This window comes from Ruditapes philippinarum, unplaced genomic scaffold (genome assembly GCF_026571515.1).
Source record: "Ruditapes philippinarum isolate M1 unplaced genomic scaffold, ASM2657151v2 ctg5095_1_1_1_1, whole genome shotgun sequence".
NCBI classification, from domain to species: Eukaryota; Metazoa; Mollusca; class Bivalvia; order Venerida; family Veneridae; genus Ruditapes; species Ruditapes philippinarum.
Window position 1 is genome coordinate 38,531 of NW_026861317.1, and position 21,961 is coordinate 60,491.

The window sequence follows — 21,961 nt, forward strand, 5'->3', positions numbered from 1 at the left end:
ATATTTTTGAGCTATGCATGAACAAGGTCAAAACTGCAAATTTATATTAAAACAAGGGTAATAACTCTAACAAAACTGAAAAAAATCCACATGCAAAACCCCAGGTGCATAGCTCCACAGTGATGTTGATCATTATTCCTGTTAAGTTGGTTGATTCTAACTCAAGCAATCAAGGAACAAATGATACATTATAAGGGAACAGTTTTTTACTAAGTCAAGGGCAATAACTCTAGAAATACTGGATACATCCACAAGTGAAACCCCATGTGCACAACTACACATGCTGACCAACATTCCTTTTAAGTTTCATGACTCTAAGTCAAATACTTTTTGAGCTACATGCAACACAAGTTGAAAATTGCAAATTTTCACCAAGTAAATGGCAATGACTCTACAAATACTAAATAAATCCACAGGAAAATACCCATGTGCACAACTACACATGCTGATTAACATTCCTGTAAAGTTTCATGACCCTAGGTCAAATACTTTTTGAGCTACTTGTGACACAAGTTAATAATTGCAAATTTTTATTAAGTGAAAGGCAATAACTCTGACTAACAGAAAAAATCCACAAGCGAAACCCCAGGTGCACAACAACACATGCTGAGCAACATTCCTGTGAAGTTTCATGACTCTAGGTCAAATAGTTTTTGAGATATGTGCGACACAAAATGAGAATAGACGGATAGAAGGATGGACATCAGACGAAATAGGGATAAAGGGCCATATCTAGTTATTTTCTTTTATTTAATAGAGGGCCATGTCCCCTTATGCTATTGTTATCGAATGAATTATATTGTTCTCTTTTGTTCTGTTTACAGTCAGATGGCCCCCTATCCCTAATTGGTAGTGTGGACGGACTGACGGATGGAAGGACGGACAAGGATAAAGCTAAAAGCCCCCCCCCCCAAAGTGGGGGCACAAAAAGCTCAATGTAATTTCTAATTTCTGAATTGATATAATGACCCTTACCTATTTTGTTCTTTGTTGACCCCAAATAATTTTGGAGAGATTATAACTGGTGGGTTACCATCTCTTGCGGCGGCAGCTACATCATCATAACTCAGTGTAACAACCGTTTCCCCAGTCTTGTTCAATACTAAAACAGCACTGTAAACATAAACAATAAATTAATGACTTTTTTTTTTTAACAACACTTGGTTAACAAAAATTCCTGAAGAAAGTTTTTTTCTCATTCCTGGTAGCTTTTGGGTACGAGATTAAGCCACAGTGATGAGCGGTTCACAAAACATTGGTTTTAACATATATCTGTCAATTCAATATAAAAATCTTATGTAGTGGTAAATATGTGTATTATACAGAAATAAGCAAGTAACCAGAAAATAAGAAATTTATCTTAACCCTTTTCTCCCATATATTAATATAAAGATGTCATCAATTAAAGGGTATAAATCTTTATTTCATGCTTTCCAGTGTTTTATTGTAATATATCAGATGATTATATTCTGATAAACCACTAGTGAAATTTATAAAATATAATTTTCACTGTAGCCGGACTATATCTGAATGCGGATGAACAGAAAATCATAACTAAATGGAATAACAGGCATAAATAAATGCCGTCATACGTAAATTTTGCTTCTTTAGGAAAAGAAAGTCAATGTCATCATAGATCATGTTAGAAATTTAACAAAATTAGAGAAATTCAACGGAACTAGATTTCAAAACTGATGATGTGACGTCATGATATATATGACGTCACAAAGGAGAATGCGTGACGTTACGCGGCAAAATCAGTAAAAAATTACTTAAAGTCGCTGAAAAAGCATAAAATAAAAAGAAAATTTATTTGTTTTACATATAAGATTGAAATATATTTCATTCGTGAACACCAGCTATTATATTTTCACTCGTGGCTACGCCACTCGTGAAAATATTGCATCTGGTGTTCACTCAGTGAAATTATATTTCAATCTTACATGCAAAACAAACAAATATCCTCTATATATCTTATGAAATATTTTTATAAAATTTGTCAACAGAAAAATTATATTGGTTCCATTACTATATGGTTGATTTTGGAAAAAGTTGTAACATAGAATGTCTCTGTTATTTAACAGACGTGAATATTGTATGAATATTGTATGTAAGCAGAACAAAATATTCCAGAACAAAATACTTTTTGCTATTTTAAGTAGGGTTTTATCCGTCTAGCAATGATTTTGTGCATGTGTTGTCTGTTTTTAAGGCAATTATCTACCATGTTTATTTCAAACAAGCATTTCTAAAGTATTCTTTTTTAAAATTCAAAAAATAATTTTTCAGCAGATATATAGCTTTATACACTTTAACAAGTTTGTACAAATCTAAGGTTTAAAAGGTACTACAGTTACTGTTATTAAGGAGATAATGGCCAAAAATGTTTTTTTTTCTCTCTCTAGTTTCTGTAACAATAAAAGAACATATTGTAGACAGAGTTATCACCCTTATCAATCTGATGTACATTGTTACTATAAATAAGTATTGTAAGTTTCAAGTTTAAGTTTCAATTGAATATTCAAGCAATAATTGAGATATTTGACTTTACAAACAACTTTCACCAACGCAGATGCCGACGCAATAGCTCTCCATATACTTTGAATAGTCAAGCTAAAAAGGTGAGAACTTCACAAATTCTAACCATATAAAATGAAAGCAAAATTTACCCCCTAATATCTATCAAATATTTTGAAAATATATGAAAAAACATCAAGTATGCAAATTATGGTCATATTCCTGTCACCTAATATACTGAATTAAAGTTGATCTTAATATGTTACCCTGAGTAAGACACCATCAAATATTCTTCTTCTGTGTAGTTATTTCTTACTTGTTCTTGCATCACAATGCAGGAGGTGTATTTCTTTATACTGCAGTCCAAAAATGAAGTCTTGCTCTCAGTGTTCACAATCTGCAACAAACATAATAAATGAGCCGCGTCATGACAAAACCAACGTAATACATTGCGACCAGCATGGATCCAGACCAGCCTGCGCCTCTGCGCAGTCTGATCAGGATCCATGCTGTTCGCCTACAAACCCTATTACAAGTACAGAAACTGATAGCGAACAGCATGAATCCTGATCAGACTGGGGGATGCGCAGGCCGGTCTGGATCCATGCTGGATCCATGCTGGTCACAAATTCTAACCATATAAAATGAAAGCAAAATTTACCCCCTAATATCTATCAAATATTTTGAAAATATATGCAAAAACATCAAGTATGCAAATTATGGTCATATTCCTGTCACCTAATATACTGATGGTTTTGTCATGACGCGGCTCAAATGATTTTGGAATTTCCATTTATTTACAAAATTTAAGTAGTTTTGAACATGTCTTTGTGTTATTATTGTATATAAGTGCCAAACCTAAGAACTTACAATTTTCTAAAGATATCATTAATCTTGGAAAATATGTTAGTAGTTTAGTACCAAACTTGGGTCACAACTGTGTTTACTGGTATAACACCAATACCAGTTAGTTCATGGAAGCAGAAACAACAGTGGTTCAAATAAACTTCCAATGTTTACCACAATCAAGCTAAAATAAATATGATAAATCTTTGCCATACTGGCATTGAAAGTATTAAGAGTCAGGTTAGCCTGCACATATGTGACGTCTGACCGGGCTCTATACAGGTGGCAGACCAACATCAAATTTTCAATTTGACATCCCCAAAAATGATAATGGTATGTTCCAAAAATGAAAACTGGACAAGTCTATTTAAAAAATACAGCAGGATGAGGTTTAGCTACAAAATGCTGAAGCTAGGAACTTGTATAAACTTTACATGACATCATTTACCTTCAAAAATCTAAATATACAACATTTAGATGTGCAGTTACATGTCTGAGATTTGGAACCAGCAAATAGATGTGGATAATGATCTAAGAATATGGTTGTATTGTATGCCACACAAATCTTATTGAAGATGAAATTCATTTCCAACTAGTGTGCTTAATTTACAATGCTACAAAAACTTTTGATATTTCAAGCAATTCATTTAGTAATTTGACACTCACTATAATCAACCATAACATTATCAGTCTGTAAGTTAGTGCGCTCAACTATTCTCAGCCCATTGACAGTAAGAAAAGGGGCACAACTCTGTTAAAAGATAACTCATGCATGCCCATCTTGTTAGACAATGACAGAAAACAAGTGTGAGAAGTTTCAACCTTTAAACTGTAGTAATTCTGAAAATACCAAATTGCATGCAAACACTTTTCAAAAGTGGTACAGCTATGTCAACACTGACATTCAGGTGAAAACAATAGCTCTCCCTATTCTTTCAGAAGTCAAGCTATATTTTTATAAATGTATTTCTGTAAAGGAGACAATAAATGCATAATATACAGCTCATATATATAAATAATCTATTTTCATTTTGCTTTTCTAGAATTTCAACTTTTTTTATGTAAAATACCAATATGAATATGTCCATTATTGTTTATCAATTTTGTGAAAAATAAATATGAACAACTGATAATATTCTACTCAAAAATCATAAAATTATATCCTTTCAATGATTATAGTGTAATAAAACATAAATGCAAAGGTTTCACGTATGAATGCCATAGATTCCATATTAATGTTTCAAATGTGGATGTCATATATAATGGCATAATACAGGATGTCACATAATCAATGTCAATGATGATTTTTTACACAGCTATGTCAATTTAAGAAAGTGTGTCCATGCAACTTTTGACAATTTCAAACATTTGATTTCTACCCTGCATGCGTATGTCACATGGCCTGTGTCATCTGGCAAAATATGATGTTTTTTTTTTTTAAGTTATATATTCAATGTATGAAACAGAGATAGAAGTATGCAATGAACAGGACACATTTCATGAATCACTACTTCAGCTTATTTGTGTTTGTTCTATTTTTAAGTGTTTAGTGTTTTATTTTACTATGACTCGCTGTCCATGATGTAACTTCCTGTAATCACAGGCTCAAACACATGCATATATGTCACTAAATACTAAATCACATTTTGATAAAGCTGAAAGACCCCTGTCTAGTGGCAATGACTTTTAGAAACAATGGTGTTGTGGTTCTTTGTACTGTTATTTCAATCTAACTGTATAAATTTATCAACACATAACACTTTTATGAAGAATTTCCTTTTCTTTTAGGATACATTTTTTTTATTTCATTAAACATATAAATGAACTAATTTACAAAGGTTGTTACAAAATACAATACACATTTTATACCCCCCCCCCCCCCAAAAAAAAAACAAAACAAAAAACAAAACAAAAACATAAATGTACATCTTAGAAAATATTGCAATTTACAAATACAAGAGAAATTTTAGGACAAATGCCTATTTGGTTAATCAACTTTCTTCATTAAACAAGAGGGCCATGATGGCCCTGAGGTCGCTCACCTGTATATAGGCCCCCCACCCCCGGGCCAATTTTTACCCAAGGGCTTTTATTTGTTTATTTGAACAGACTTGGTAGACACCCATAAGAAGATGTTTCATGCTAAACATCTAAGTTCTAGCTCATTGGCATTTTTAAAAGAAGATTTTTAAAGTTTTTACTATACACATATAGTTAAAAACAATGTCACCCTGGGGCAGGGCAAGTTTTGACCCCCGGGCATTTATTTTAACAAACTTTGTAGATATTTACTTAAAGATGTTTCATGCTTAATATCTAAACTCTAGCTATTTGGGTTTTTCCAAAGAAGATTTTTAAGTTTTTGCTATACACATATAAGGAAAATCAATGACCCTCCCCCCGGGCGGGGCCAGTTTTGACCCCAGGGCTTTTATTTGAACATACTTGGTAGACACCCATTAGAACATGTTTCATGCTAAATATCTTAGCTCTAGCTCTTTGAGTTCTTTAAAAGAAGATTTTTTAAGTTTTTACTATATGCATATAGGGAAAATCAATGACCCCCTGGGGCGGGGCCAATTTTGACCCCAGAGCTTTTATTTGAACAAACTTGGTAGACACTCATTAGAAGATGTTTCATGCTAAATAGCTTAGCTCTAACTCTTTGGGTTCTTTAAAAGAAGATTTTTTAAGTTTTTACTATATGCATATAGGGAAAATCTATGACCCCCTGGGGCAGGGTCAATTTTGACCCCAGGGCTTTTATTTGAACAAACTTGGTAGACATTCACTAGAAGATGTTTCATGCCAAATATCTAAGCTCTAGCTCTTATGGTTCTTTAAAAGAAGATTTTTAAAGTTTTTACCATATGCATATAGGGAAAATCAATGACCCCCGGGGCGGGGCCAATTTTGACCCCAGGGCTTTAATTTGAACAAACTTGGTAGACACTCACTAGAAGATGTTTCATGCTTAATATCTTAGCTCTAGCTCTTTTGGTTCTTTAAAAGAAAATTTTTAAGTTTTTACTATATGCATATAGGGAAAATCTATGACCCCCTGGGGTGGGGCCAATTTTGACCCCAGGGCTTTTATTTGAACAAATTTGGTAGACATTCACTAGAAGATGTTTCATGCTAAATATCTAAGCTCTAGCTCTTATGGTTCTTTAAAAGAAGTTTTTTTAAGTTTTTACTATATGCATAAAGGGAAAATCAATGACCCCAGGGGCAGGGCCAATTTTGACCCCAGGGCTTTAATTTGAACAAACTTGGTAGACACTCACTAGAAGATGTTTCATGCTTAATATCTTAGCTCTAGCTCTTTGGGTTCTTTAAAAGAAGATTTTTTAAGTTTTTACTATATGCATATAGGGAAAATCAATGACCCCCCCCCCGGGCGGGGCCAGTTTTGACCCCAGGGCTTTTATTTGAACATACTTGGTAGACACCCATTAGAACATGTTTCATGCTAAATATCTTAGCTCTAGCTCCTTGAGTTCTTTAAAAGAAGATTTTTTAAGTTTTTACTATATGCATATAGGGAAAATCAATGACCCCCTGGGGCGGGGCCAATTTTGACCCCAGAGCTTTTATTTGAACAAACTTGGTAGACACTCACTAGAAGATGTTTCATGCCAAATATCTAAGCTCTAGCTCTTATGGTTTTTTAAAAGAAGATATTTAAAGTTTTTTCTTTTGGTTGCCATGGCAACCAGAGTTCTGCATGGAATTAAATTCTTTGAACAATTTTTAAAGGTGACCACCAAAGGAACATTCCTGTGAAGTTTGGATGAAATTGGCTCAGTGGTTTATGAGAAGATGTCATTTAAAGCAAAAGTTTACGGACGGACGGACGGACGAACGCCGGACGTACGCCGGACGAAAAGCGATCACAAAAGCTCACCCTGTCACTTTGTGACAGGTGAGCTAAAAACCAACAAAAAAAACCCCAAATAAACTTACAACAAACCAAACAGAATTATCAACTCCTTTGACTTGCAGGAGAACAGCTTTTCCAAAGACATAAGGCTCTTGCATAAGTTCCCAATTTAAATATCCAATACCAGCAGGAGTGTCTAGATATGACTTTAGTGATCTTTTTGGCATCTGGATCTTTCCACTCTTGTCCCTCTTTTTCTTCTCTGCTCTCTTGAGATCACTGTTATATTTCCATACAGCATTTGAAATAACCTTCATAAAAGCATATACATTGAAATGTTAAGGGCAGTATTGCATTTACAAATTGAATATCACAATAAAAAGATTTTATTAAGAAATACAATGAATGTCTAATGCTTTTTAGAACATTGGTTTTCAATCCCAATAAAAAAACAAGAGGGCCATGATGGCCCTGAGGTCGCTCACCAGTATATAGGCCCCCGAAGCGGAGCCAGTTTAAACCCCAGGGCTTTTATTTGAACAAACTTGGAACACCCATTAGAAGATGTTTCATGAGTTTCATAAGTTTTTACTACACACATATAATGAAAAACAATGACCTCCCTCTTTCCCCCCTCCCCCCCACCGGCAGGGCCAATTTTAACCCAAGGGTTTTCATTTAAACAAACTTGGTAGACACACATAAGAAGATGTTTCATGCTAAACATCTAAGCTCTAGCTCATTGGGTTTTTTAAAGAAGATTTTTTTAAGGTTTTACTATACACATATAGTTAAATACAATGACACCCCTGGGGCGGGGCCAATTTTGACCCCAGGGCTTTTATTTGAACAAAATTTGTAGACACTTACTAGAACATGTTTCATGCTTAATATCTAAACTCTAGCTATTTGGGTTTTTTCAAAGAAGATTTTAAGTTTTTGCTATACACATATAAGGAAAATCAATGACCCCTGGGGCGGGGCAAATTTTGACCCCAGGGCTTTTATTTGAACAAACTTGGTAGACACCCATTAGAACATGTTTCATGCTAAATATCTTAGCTCTAGCTCTTTGAGTTCTTTAAAAGAAGATTTTTTAAGTTTTTACTATATGCATATAGGGAAAATCAATGACCCCCTGGGGCGGGGCCAATTTTGACCCCAAGGCTTTTATTTGAACAAACTTGGTAGACACTCATTAGAAGATGTTTCATGCTAAATGTCTTAGCTCTAGCTCTTTGAGTTCTTTAAAAGAAGATTTTTTAAGTTTTTACTATATGCATATAGGGAAAATCAATGACCCCCTGGGGCGGGGCCAATTTTGACCACAGGGCTATTATTTGAACAAAATTTGTAGACACACACTAGAAGATGTTTCATGCTTTATATCTAAACCCTAGCTATTTGGGTTTTTTCAAAGAAGATTTTTTAAGTTTTTGATATACACATATAAGGAAAATCAATGACCCCTGGGGCGGGGCCAATTTTGACCCCAGGGCTTTTATTTGAACAAACTTGGTAGACACCCATTAGAACATGTTTATGCTTAATATCTTAGCTCTAGCTCTTTGAGTTCTTTAAAAGAAGATTTTTTAAGTTTTTACTATATGCATATAGGGAAAATCAATGACCCCCTGGTGCGGGGCCAATTTTGACCCCAGGGCTTTTATTTGAACAAACTTGGTAGACACCCATTAGAAGATGTTTCATGCTAAATATCTTAGCTCTAGCTCTTTGGGTTCTTTAAAAGAAGATTTTTTTAAGTTTTTACTATATGCATATAGGGAAAATCAATGACCCCCTGGGGCGGGGCCAATTTTGACCACAGGGCTATTATTTGAACAAAATTTGTAGACACACACTAGAAGATGTTTCATGCTTTATATCTAAACCCTAGCTATTTGGGTTTTTTCAAAGAAGATTTTTTAAGTTTTTGATATACACATATAAGGAAAATCAATGACCCCTGGGGCGGGGCCAATTTTGACCCCAGGGCTTTTATTTGAACAAACTTGGTAGACACCCATTAGAACATGTTTCATGCTAAATATCTTAGCTCTAGCTCTTTGAGTTCTTTAAAAGAAGATTTTTTAAGTTTTTACTATATGCATATAGGGAAAATCAATGACCCCCTGGGGCGGGGCCAATTTTGACCCCAAGGCTTTTATTTGAACAAACTTGGTAGACACTCATTAGAAGATGTTTCATGCTAAATGTCTTAGCTCTAGCTCTTTGAGTTCTTTAAAAGAAGATTTTTTAAGTTTTTACTATATGCATATAGGGAAAATCAATGACCCCCTGGGGCGGGGCCAATTTTGACCACAGGGCTTTTATTTGAACAAAATTTGTAGACACACACTAGAAGATGTTTCATGCTTTATATCTAAACCCTAGCTTTTGGGTTTTTTCAAAGAAGATTTTTTAAGTTTTTGATATACACATATAAGGAAAATCAATGACCCCTGGGGCGGGGCCAATTTTGACCCCAGGGCTTTTATTTGAACAAACTTGGTAGACACCCATTAGAACATGTTTCATGCTAAATATCTTAGCTCTAGCTCTTTGAGTTCTTTAAAAGAAGATTTTTTAAGTTTTTACTATATGCATATAGGGAAAATCAATGACCCCCTGGGGCAGGGCCAATTTTGACCCCAGGGCTTTTATTTGAACAAACTTGGTAGACACCCATTAGAAGATGTTTCATGCTAAATGTCTTAGCTCTAGCTCTTTGGGTTCTTTAAAAGAAGATTTTTTAAGTTTTTACTATATGCATATAGGGAAAATCAATGACCCCCTGGGGCGGGGCCAATTTTGACCCCAGGGCTTTTATTTGAACAAATTTGGTAGACACTCACTAGAAGATGTTTCATACCAAATATCTAAGCTCTAGCTCTTTGGGTTTTTTAAAAGAAGATATTTAAAGTTTTTTCTTTCGGTTGCCATGGCATGGTTCTGCATGGAATTAAATTCTTTGAACAATTTTCAAAGGTGACCACCAAAGGAACATTCCTGTGAAGTTTGGATGAAATTGGCTTAGTGGTTTATGAGGAGATGTCATTTAAAGTAAAAGTCCGGACGACGGCCGGACGGCCGGATGGACGGACGCCGGACGAAAAGCAATCACAAAAGCTCACCCTGTCACTTTGTGACAGATGAGCTAACAAGCGCTCCCCTGACCCATCAACAACATCTGTCTTAGTCAAGCATCCTGACCAAGTTTGATGACAATTGAGTCCAAAATGTGACCTCTAGGTTTTCCATATTTGGGCAGTGTGACTTAGCTTTTGACCCCAGGTGACCCATATTCAAACTTGACCTAGAAATCATCAAAATAAACCTGCAGACCAATTTCCAGGATATTTGGATAACAACAGTAGCCACTAGAGAGTTCAGAAGATTTTCTATTTTTAGCTCCTGTATCAGAGATACCCATATTCCAACTCCTCCAAGCAATTAAATAGACAATCATCCTGACCAAGTTTGATGAGAATTGAGTCAAAATGTTACCATAAGAGTATTAACAAGGTTTTTCCATATTTGGGCAGTGTAACCTAGTTTTTGATCCCAGGTGATCCATAATCAAACTTGACCTAAAAATCATCAAAACAATCTTCCTTATCAATTTCCAGGATATTTTATTAACAAGATTTTTCTATTTACAGCTCCTATGACCTAGTTTTTGACCGAAATGACCCATATTCGAACTAGCCCTAGAAATCATCAAAACAACCTTCCTCACAAATTTCAAGAATATTTTGATCAAAACTGCAGTCACAAGAGTGTTAACAAGATTTTTCTATTTTTAGCTCCTGTGACCTAGTTTTTCATGCGAGATGACACATGTTCAAACTCATCCGAGCAATAATCTGACCCATAAATGTACTTGGCCTAGAAATCATCAAAAGAAACTTCCTGACCGATTTCCAGGTAATTTGGATCAAAACTACAGCCACTAGAGTGTTAACAAGCTTTTTCTATTTTTAGCTCCTGTGACCTAGTTTTTGACCACAGACAACTCATCTTAAAACTTGACACAGAAATCATCAAAACAACCTTCCTCACAAATTTCCAGAATATTTGGATCAAAACTGCAGCCACTAGTGTTAACAAGATTTTTCTATTTTTTAGCTCCTGTGACCTAGTTTTGGACCGGAAATGACCCATATTTGAACATGACCTAGAAATCATCAAAACAACCTTCCTGACCAATTTCAAGGAAATTTGGATTAAAACTGCAGCCACTAGAGTGTTAACAAGATTTTTCTATTCTTAGCTCCTGTGACCTAGTTTTTGACCTGAGATGACCCATCTTATAACTTGACCTGTATTCCATTAATACAAACATTCTGACAAAGTTCTGATGATCCAATCAAAACTCTGACTGCTAAAGTAACAACCTAATTGTTGATGACGAACGACACACGAGGCACAACGCCGGACATAGCCCCATCACTATACATCACCTTGACCACTTCATGCTCAGGTGAGCTAACAACAGACCTTTGAGAGAAAAAGTTAACAAAAATTTAAAGAATAATTTGTAATTATTGAGAATTTGTTTTTAAATTTGTTTATGATAGTGCAAAAATAATGTTCATCTGCATTTCAGTTATAATATGTCAAAAGTCCATTAACATTTTTTCCAGCCAACAAAACTATAAAGTGAAACCAAAAGACAAATGATTCTGGTGTCTGTTACTAAATCCATAAACAATTCCAGTCCTACTTGGGTCACAACTATATTTCTATGTATGACAACAATTCAACACAGTTACATAAAACAGATTTAAATTGTTGTAAGTAAAGTCTTCCTTAGCCAAATATGTTTAAACTTCAAAAGAATATGAAAAGTAACTTTACAGTTTCAGTTATTGTAATGTTTCTTTCTGCTGCAATATCCAGGAATTCAAAACACTTCATATAAACAGACTCGCTGAAACCCGTGGAATTTATGTATGTATTCCGTTTAGCTTGTATCTCCATCTTAACTTTCTGCAATAACAGGAAAAATATGATAGTCATTATTATTGCTCACTTCAGTGAGGACTGCAACTTCTTAATAAAATGAAAGCCTAACTAGGGCAAAATAGAAAAATTACTTTAAACCTCATAAGTCTTCATGACCTGAACTAGTGGTATCAAATCAATTCCCCCAACCCCAGGATGGAGGTCCATATGCATTGCAATGTAAATACATGCTAAACCTTTCACATATCAGTCAAGCAGTACAGACTGTAAGCTGAAAAGTAGAAAAATCTCTTCAAGGTTTAGTCTCTGCCAACTTGATACTCATTAAAAGTGCCTACAGGCTAAATACATAAGATATAGAGGATATTGAATGAGTGTAAGTTCAATACTGAATTTATTGCACGAGTTGAATAAAATTATATTATGCAAGCCTCTGGCGAGCATAATATTATTTTATTCAACGAGTGCAATAAATTCAGTAATGAACTTACACGAATTTAATATTCTATTTATCACATACCCAAAATAAAGACTGTTTAAAGTGAAATAAGAGTCATTTTTCATTAACGCTATAGTATAACGCTAACATTTAGCGCGTCTTTACACTATGTTTGTATAACGCTAATGACGTCATGTCAAAATATATCCATTTTTACGGAGTCGCAAAATCGGCATGGGTGTGTGATAAAATTATGATATCAGTCCTTTGAAGAAAGTAAAAAAGAAAACCCTAAACATATCCAGTTTCAGTCACAAAGATCAAGAAGTGACCTGAAGACCAACTCAATGAGAGACGTCCTTGAAAGCTATGCTAGATAGCTATGATTGAAACAGGACATGTTGACAACAAATATCTCAACCCTAATGGTATTTGTCAAGCAATGCTGCAGTGTTTTATTTCATCATTCATATTTCCACATCAAATTGATCCACACCTTGGATGTGGTCAATATCAGCCCCAGTGTCATGATTTTAACACTTGGTAAAAGAGTATCAGATTTTAGACCTTTATGAGATTTTTTAAAGTTCATTATCTATTCTATGTAACAGGCACAAAAACACACACACACACACCAATACATGCACTGACACACAAATGCACATATGCATGCATAAACACACACACGCAGGTGAATTACTACATTGTATATGTAACTGCATTGCAGATTGTGGTGGCATAAAAAGCAACATAAAAAGGACAAGTCTGAAGTTAATACCTTTTATGCATTTTTGGGAAAGGAAAATATTCTCAATCAGAAAAGTGAAATGATTAAGCAAAAATGTCTTTCCTGATTATCTGCCCCTTTCAAATTTGATAATTAACAAGCACTACAAGTTTTTATTAGATTTTGAGAAATAAACATTTCTCAAAGGTTATCTCAAAGAAATTCAAAGTGAAAAAGGGGGTAAAATTGAGCAAAATAAATAATATGGTTACCTGCCCTTTAGAAATGCATTTTCATACATGGGTAAGTATTTCATATGAAAGTATATTTAGAAAAAAAATCAGAAATATTATCTATAACATTTTACAAACCTCTTTAGTTTTGTTTTTTAGCAGTGAGTGCATGTTGAGTTTAGCCACTTGACCATCTGGACTTGTCCAATGAAGGATGAAAGAACAAGGTGGACCATTTGCTCTATTGCTGTAAGGGTTCCTAAGACTAGTTTGAGTATTGCAGAGTTTAAGCATATGTACAGTAGTACCATCATTGTCTGAATATATCAACCTGTATGTCGGTATAAGTAGGTCACCTGTAAACATTCAATATATATACATGTATATGAAAGAAAGCCATCAGCAGGAAATAATACACAGAAAAATCACACGAAAAATCAGTATTCAGCAGCCAAGACTAAACCACGGGTCTCTATATTGCTGGTCCAGTATGCTAACCACTACACCACAGCAGCCGTTGTGTTTTTTTCGTGCTAATTGATCTTATATATACAGCTTTATTGATGGAAAATTAATAAAATTGTCCAAAAACTATTTTTGACAAAATAGGCACATTTTAATCACCTACATTTAATGGTCAAACTTGGATGTACAAGATAATTATAATCTTTCCTTTTGGAATCATTTCCTAAAATATATACAGTTTATCAGCAATTTCTATTTTTAGTTATAAGGTTTATTTATTTTCAAAAATAGCCATCAAGTTGGACAACTACATGATTTCAATAGTTGACATTTGTTTGTTATTTTGTAAAAATGACATGACAAAATTCTGATAGCATAACATGGTATGAGAGCAGAGCATAATTGAGCAGCGTCACGACAAAAACCAACGTTATGCGTTTCAACCAGCATGGATCCAGACCAGCCTGGATGCGCTGATCAGGATCCATACTGTTCGCTATCAGTCTCTCTACTTGTTATAGGGTTTGTAAGCGAACAGCATGGATCCTGATCAGACTGTGCGGATGCGCAGGCTGGTCTGGATCCATGCTGGTCGCAAACGCATTACGTTGGTTTTGTCGTGACGCGGCTCAATTGTTTTCTAAGGTATTTGTTGGTTAAATAACTTAAATCTTTAACTAATCTTGACATGAGTAATGTATTGTTGCCTAGCAACTCAATCTAGCAACATACTGTATCAAAACCTTCGAACATGATAACCTAGCATAATACACTGTATGATAACCTAGCAACATAGGGTATGATAAATTAACAACACACTGTATAATAACTTGTATCATAGTTTGGGGACTTTTCTGTTGAAAATGCGTCAGAGTTAAATTGAATACATATACATGCATAATAAGTGCGTTAACTGGAGTGCAGGTATAAGTTACCCGCACTCCAGAGCATGGCCATTGATTGGCTCATTTTTGCTGGGGTTTACATATTGTGACGGCAGAGAAAATGAAAGCGACAGATATATCACATTCAGATGCTTGTTCATATGTAACTTTTTTCCGGTGTTTCATATTGTTACAACAGGGAACGTGTTTTTATGTTTGACTATGATACATAAGAGAAAGAACATCAAAACACTCGGCAATCTGATTAATACTCTGGGGCTACGCCCCCTCGTACAAATAAGATAGCCTCGTGTTTCAATACTCTTTCTATTACTTGTATCATAGTTTGGGGACCTTTCTGTTGAAAATGTGTCACAGTTAAATCGTATTCATATACATGCGCAGTGTTTCCATATACATGCACAGTGCGTTAACTGGAGTATAAGTTTCCCATATTGCAGAGCATGGCCATTGATTGGCTCATTTTTGCTGGGGTTTACTTATTGTGACGGCAGAGAAGAGGAAAGCGACAGATATATCACATTCAGATGTTCGTTCATATGTTACTTTTTTTCCGGGGTTTCATATTGTTACAACAGGGAACGTGTCTTTATGTTTGACTAAGATACAAAAGAGAAAGAACATCAAAACACTCTGCAATCTGATAAATACTCTGGGGCTACGCCCCCTCGTACAAATCAGATAGCCTCGTGTTTCGATGCTCTTTCTATTACATAGCAACAACATTCACCAGGACCATCCAGTATGATAATCTAGCAAAACACAGTATGATAAACTAGCAATACATTGTATGATAATCTAGCAACATATTGTATGATAATGTAGCAAAACACAGTATGATAATGTAGCAAAACATTGTATGCTAACCTAGCAACACATTGAATGATAATCTAGCAACACATTTTATGATAATCTAGCAAAACACTGTATGATAACCTAGCAACGCGTTGTATGATAATCTAGCAAAACACTGTATGATAACCTAGCAAAACACTGTATGATAACCCAGCAATACATTGTATGATAACCTAGCAAAACATTTTATGATAATCTAGCAAAACACTGTATGATAACCTAGCAACGCGTTGTATGATAATCTAGCAAAACACTGTATGATAACCTAGCAAAACACTGTATGATAACCCAGCAATACATTGTATGATAACCTAGCAAAACATTTTATGATAATCTAGCAAAACACTGTATGATAATCTAGCAAAACATTTTATGATAACCTAGAAATACATTGTATGATAATCTAGCAACACATTGTATGATAATCTAGCAAAACACTGTATGATAATCTAGCAAAACACTGTATGATAACCTAGAAATACATTGTATGAAAACCTAGCAACGCGTTGTATGATAATCTAGCAAAACACTGTATGATAACCTAGCAAAACACTGTATGATAACCCAGCAATACATTGTATGATAACCTAGCAAAACATTTTATGATAATCTAGCAAAACACTGTATGATAACCTAGCAACGCGTTGTATGATAATCTAGCAAAACACTGTATGATAACCTAGCAAAACACTGTATGATAACCCAGCAATACATTGTATGATAACCTAGCAAAACATTTTATGATAATCTAGCAAAACACTGTATGATAATCTAGCAAAACATTTTATGATAACCTAGAAATACATTGTATGATAATCTAGCAACACATTGTATCATAATCTAGCAAAACACTGTATGATAATCTAGCAAAACACTGTATGATAACCTAGAAATACATTGTATGAAAACCTAGCAACACATTGTATGATCATCTAGCAACGCATTGTATGATAATCTAGCAAAACACTGTATGATAATCTAGCAAAACACTGTATGATAACCTAGAAATACATTGTATGATAATCTAGCAACACATTGTATGATAATCTAGCAAAACACTGTATGATAACCTAGCAACGCGTTGTATGATAATCTAGCAAAACACTGTATGATAACCTAGCAACGCGTTGTATGATAATCTAGCAAAACACTGTATGATAACCTTGTAATACAATGTATGATTATCTAGCAACACATTTTATGATAATCTAGCAAAACACTGTATGATAACCCAGCAATACATTGTATGATAATCTAGCAACACATTTTATGATAATCTAGCAACACATTTTATGATAATCTAGCAAAACAGTGTATGATAACCCAGCAAAACACTGTATGATAACCCAGCAATACATTGTATGATAATCTAGCAACACATTGTATGATAATCTAGCAAAACACTGTATGATAACCCAGCAATACATTGTATGATAACCTAGTAATACAATGTATGATCATCTAGCAACACATTGTATGATAATCTAGCAAAACACTGTATGATAACCCAGCAATACATTGTATGATAATCTAGCAACACATTGTATGACAAGAAACATGGCAATGCCATGAAACCAGGTTTTCAATTATCACCATTGTAGATAAATATGTTGTATTTGAAATACAAATACAAGCAACAAACAATGTAACTATGTGCAATGTAAAACATGAATAATGTAGGAGGAATTGCCACTGAAGAAGTGTTCACTATAATATTATGTATAAGGAAAAAAACAAAGGGCCATAATTAGGTCAAAAACTATCCAATCACAAATCCCCGACAATATGTGCCAGGGTGCTTGATGACAAAGCTTCTGTGAAAGTTTGAACAAAATCCGTTGAGAAATGTAGGACGAGTTCAGCACAGAAGAATTTGTTCACTATAATTATATTGATAATTCTGTATAATGAAAAACAAGTAACAAAGTAGACATGAAATAATATATCATATCTTTTTTAAATTACCTCCAAAGATGATATGACCTTTGACTGCCAAATCAAGTTAAAATCATGTAAACAGGATTTTCAATGTTAATGTCACTGTGACCTTGACCTTTGGAGCCAGCCATGCGGAACATGCGTTCTGCACGTCATCTTGATGTGGTAAACATTTGTCTGAAGTTTCATCAAAATTCTTCAAAGGGTTGAAGAGTTACAGAGCGGACAGGATTTTCAATGTTAATGTCACTGTGACCTTGACCTTGGAGCCAGCCATGCGGAACATGCGTTCTGCACGTCATCTTGATGTGGTAAACATTTGTCTGAAGTTTCATCAAAATTCTTCAAAGGGTTGAAGAGTTACAGAGCGGACAGGATTTTCAATGTTAATGTCACTGTGACCTTGACCTTGGAGCCAGCCATGCGGAAACATGCGTTCTGCACGTCATCTTGATGTGGTAAACATTTGTCTGAAGTTTCATCAAAATTCTTCAAAGGGTTGAAGAGTTACAGAGCGGACAGGATTTTCAATGTTAATGTCACTGTGACCTTGACCTTGGAGCCAGCCATGCGGAACATGCGTTCTGCACGTCATCTTGATGTGGTAAACATTTGTCTGAAGTTTCATCAAAATTCTTCAAAGGGTTGAAGAGTTACAGAGCGGACACAATTTCGTTTGACGCCCGCCCATCCGCCCATCCGCCCAGCCGCCCATCCGCCCATCCGCCCATCCGCCCGCCATACCCCAATCTAATAACCAGGATTTTCAAAATTGAAAACCTGGTTAATAACCTAGCAACACATTGTATGATAATCTAACAAACACTGAATGATTATCTAGATAACCTAGTAATACAATGTATGATAATCTAGCAACACATTTTATGATAACCTAGCAACACATTTTATGATAATCTAGCAAAACACTGTATGATAACCCAGCAAAACACTGTATGATAACCTAGCAATACATTGTATGATAATCTAGCAACACATTGTATGATAATCTAGCAAAACACTGTATGATAACCTAGTAATAAATTGTATGATAATCTAGCAACACATTGTATGATAACCTAGCAACACATTGTATGATAACCTAGCAACATTCTGCATAATAAATTAGCAACATAACTTACAACAGTGATTATAAGAATTTAACCAAGCTGATGTCCACATTCCAGTCTGGGATGGTTGATTGTCCATCACCAGATACCTGTGAATACAACAGTCAGATAATAAATATAAATTTAATAAATTCTTAGGCTACATATATATCTTTAACTCAATTCTTTTAAGTTATGCAAAACCTGTTTTTTCCATATTGTATGTTGCAGTCTCTAAGCATTATAGCATGTTTTGTATTTCAATTCAAATCACTTTCTCTGTCGACTTTACCTTTTTGTTTGGTATCTTGCATTTTATAAGTTCTCATTTTTTTTCTAATCTTTATTGCCATGCCCCTATACAAATATTCCAATTTCTGTGCCACATATCTGTGGCAGGTAATCTTCGTCAGCACTGTTTGTAAGGGTAAAGTTAGGTGCCACCAGTAGACTAAGGGTCAGTTGTTAATGACTTCACAGCACAAGCAAATGCTGAATGACTCTTATACCAGTATATGTAAGTCTAATGCCAAACTCTTAAACATACAAAATCCCTACTAAATAATGACTCACCTTAATTGATCTAAATACCTATGCCATTTTGATAGCCTGCATGCAACTTTAAAAATGTTTGTTGCTCATATCATTTATATTTTTCATTACAACCCATAATTTGTATGTCAGCTTATTAAATAAAATTCAAAACAGTAGAGGCATATAATCAAATGTTAAGATCAGTGGTGGATAGTATAATCTATAAACAAGCATACCCGGTGTATGGATCTAAAGAGATGTCTCTTAAAGGTGGCATCATCATTTGCATGTCTCCAGTCACATGGCCAGCATCATTCAGGCGTAAATTCAGCTTCTCACTACACACTTGTCCTTCCATTGGTCTAAAATAAATTTTATAAGCTTTAAATTTTATAAGCTTTTTAACAAGTATACATTTTACAAAATGAATTTTCTTCTTTCCCTTGGTATTTGCAGATCATTCAGAGGCTAAACGGCATCAGCAGAGATTTACAAAACTTGAAATGGAACATTTTTTTTTTCTCAATAAGTTTCAATAAATATGGATTAATTTTATGATGAGAAATATTTTACCTTTAACCCTTTCCCCCATGAGCATATTGTGAAAAATGGCCATTTTCACTGAAAAGCCTCCTCTTACAAGTTCAAACTGCTATGAAACTATGAAAAATGCTTCAATACTAATCAAACTTGGCACAAATGTTGACTGGACCATTGCCTTTGTAACGACATGCTCAGTCTTAAATTTCCTGTTACCATGGCAACGAGGGGACATCTCAAAATTGCTAAAAATCACTATTTTGCCTCGATTTTTTCCATCAAAATTTATTTCAAAGTGCTGCAACTTCTCAAGGGATTGAGATAGAGTCAAAGGCTTTTAAGCGTTGGTTACACGTTACCTTATGATCTACCTGGGGTCATTTTAAGCCAAAATTTTCTTGGCGATGATGGGGACTCCGCCCCCCTTCAAACCCCCCAAACAGAAGGTGGCACATCCCCCTTCTGGCAACCCCCTGGTGTATCTTTTGGATGGGGGACGGCGCCGAAAAAGTGCTCACTTTTTTAGCAACATTTCTCAAACGAAAACCTGTGTTTGGGGCCCAAATAGGACATTTTTTCACTATTTCAGGCCTAAAAAAAAAGGGGGGGGGGGGTCGAAAGTGCGTTGTTTCGTGTATGTATGAGGTAAAGGGTTAAGCATTTGATGATAAAGTGAGGTTAAAGTTAAGGTATGAGGATATACATCATTTAGAAATTTGTAAGTAAAGACAACCACTTTACTGGCATAAAAATACTTTCTGTACAAAAATTAGATATATTTTTAAAAAAATGTTAATAAGCTCACTCACTGAAAATGATTGTTACAAAAACCAATATTCTGCATGTTGCACACAATTTTGAAAAGTCTGTGTTCTTAATATAAAATATCTTTAGTTATGGGACCAAAATTACTCATTACTTTTTACAAAGAGAAGCAGTTCCCATACACAAATTATAACCCAACAGACTTTTACAATATCAATATATCAGAACTCTGTTTCACTTAAAAATTGTTGATAACACACTTGTACCCGAAGATTCCTAGATAGGTCTTTTTTAGAATATACAGTGTATACTAAACTTTGGTAAAATTACACAGTATCATTCACACAAAACATTTACAAGCAGTGATATGCTTGTTTGCTAGTTATTTCAAATATTTTTAATAATCAAACTGATTTATGTTTAACTGGATTATATAACACAAAATACTGTTCATCAAAAAAAAAATTTATAACATTGTCTGTTTATCTGTCTTAAAGTGGTATTTATGAACCTTTATATGGGCTTCATATTGCAGTATTTCTGCTCATATGCCAAAGTCCTAATGTTTACAAGGTCATATTTTGACAACACACATATCAAAGTGATTTTAAATTAATTTTTGGTTAACTGACAGTCGAATTAACATTTAGACTTTGTTCTTGTCCAGTTCACACATCTGTGTTATCAGATGGAAATGATCAATGGATGAAAGTAATTAAGTGTTCATACAGAAAATATGGGTTATGCTTTTGTATGGGAACTACTTGCATGCCAATAGAGTTCATTACCCATGTTTTGTTATTCTTGGTGGTTGCAAATTAGTTCTCCAAATGACTGATAGTGGCTTGACATCTAACTTTTGTGTATTAATACGGTCAATTAATGGTTGCCAGGGATTTCTAGCCCTTTGTCCTAAGTATGATAAAACTACTGACCCTGGTGTCATTGAGCAGCTGAAACAATAAAACACATATATTTATACATGTATGTATAGACATAAAAGACATATATAGACAAGTGGTGGGGGGGAGGGGGTCACACTCAACTTTTTCTAATTTCATAAATCAACAACATTGGAGGAAGAATATTGTAGTAAAGAATACTCCAAGAAAGCATAACTGTCTTAAGCAAAATATAATAATTTTCATATTTGACCTTGAAAGTCTTGGTCATTCAAATGTCAAGGTCACATTTGAATCAATCATCATGTTAGTTGATCATAAGTTTCCTTTTGTCCAAC

At 34.6% G+C, this 21,961-nt stretch overlaps 1 protein-coding gene and 1 long non-coding RNA gene across 3 annotated transcripts in view; both read right to left on the reverse strand.

The window, feature by feature from the left end:
- LOC132715232 (uncharacterized) overlaps positions 1-21,961 on the reverse strand; it is a 51,787-nt gene that overhangs the window by 13,367 nt on the left and 16,459 nt on the right. For both annotated transcript variants that reach the window (XM_060698225.1, XM_060698224.1), the window contains exons 9-16: positions 21,510-21,674; positions 19,653-19,778; positions 18,916-18,992; positions 13,752-13,969; positions 12,107-12,238; positions 7,330-7,557; positions 2,784-2,914; positions 976-1,113 (exon numbers count right to left, since the gene is read on the reverse strand). In XM_060698225.1, the coding sequence (XP_060554208.1) occupies positions 976-1,113; positions 2,784-2,914; positions 7,330-7,557; positions 12,107-12,238; positions 13,752-13,969; positions 18,916-18,992; positions 19,653-19,778; positions 21,510-21,674 (1,215 nt within the window). The remainder of the gene's footprint in view (positions 1-975; positions 1,114-2,783; positions 2,915-7,329; positions 7,558-12,106; positions 12,239-13,751; positions 13,970-18,915; positions 18,993-19,652; positions 19,779-21,509; positions 21,675-21,961) is intronic.
- On the reverse strand, positions 5,445-7,305 carry LOC132715235 (uncharacterized). The gene is made up of 2 exons (XR_009623657.1): positions 6,922-7,305; positions 5,445-5,757 (listed from the first exon to the last, which is right to left on the reverse strand). It is a non-coding gene; the product is annotated as an uncharacterized LOC132715235 (long non-coding RNA).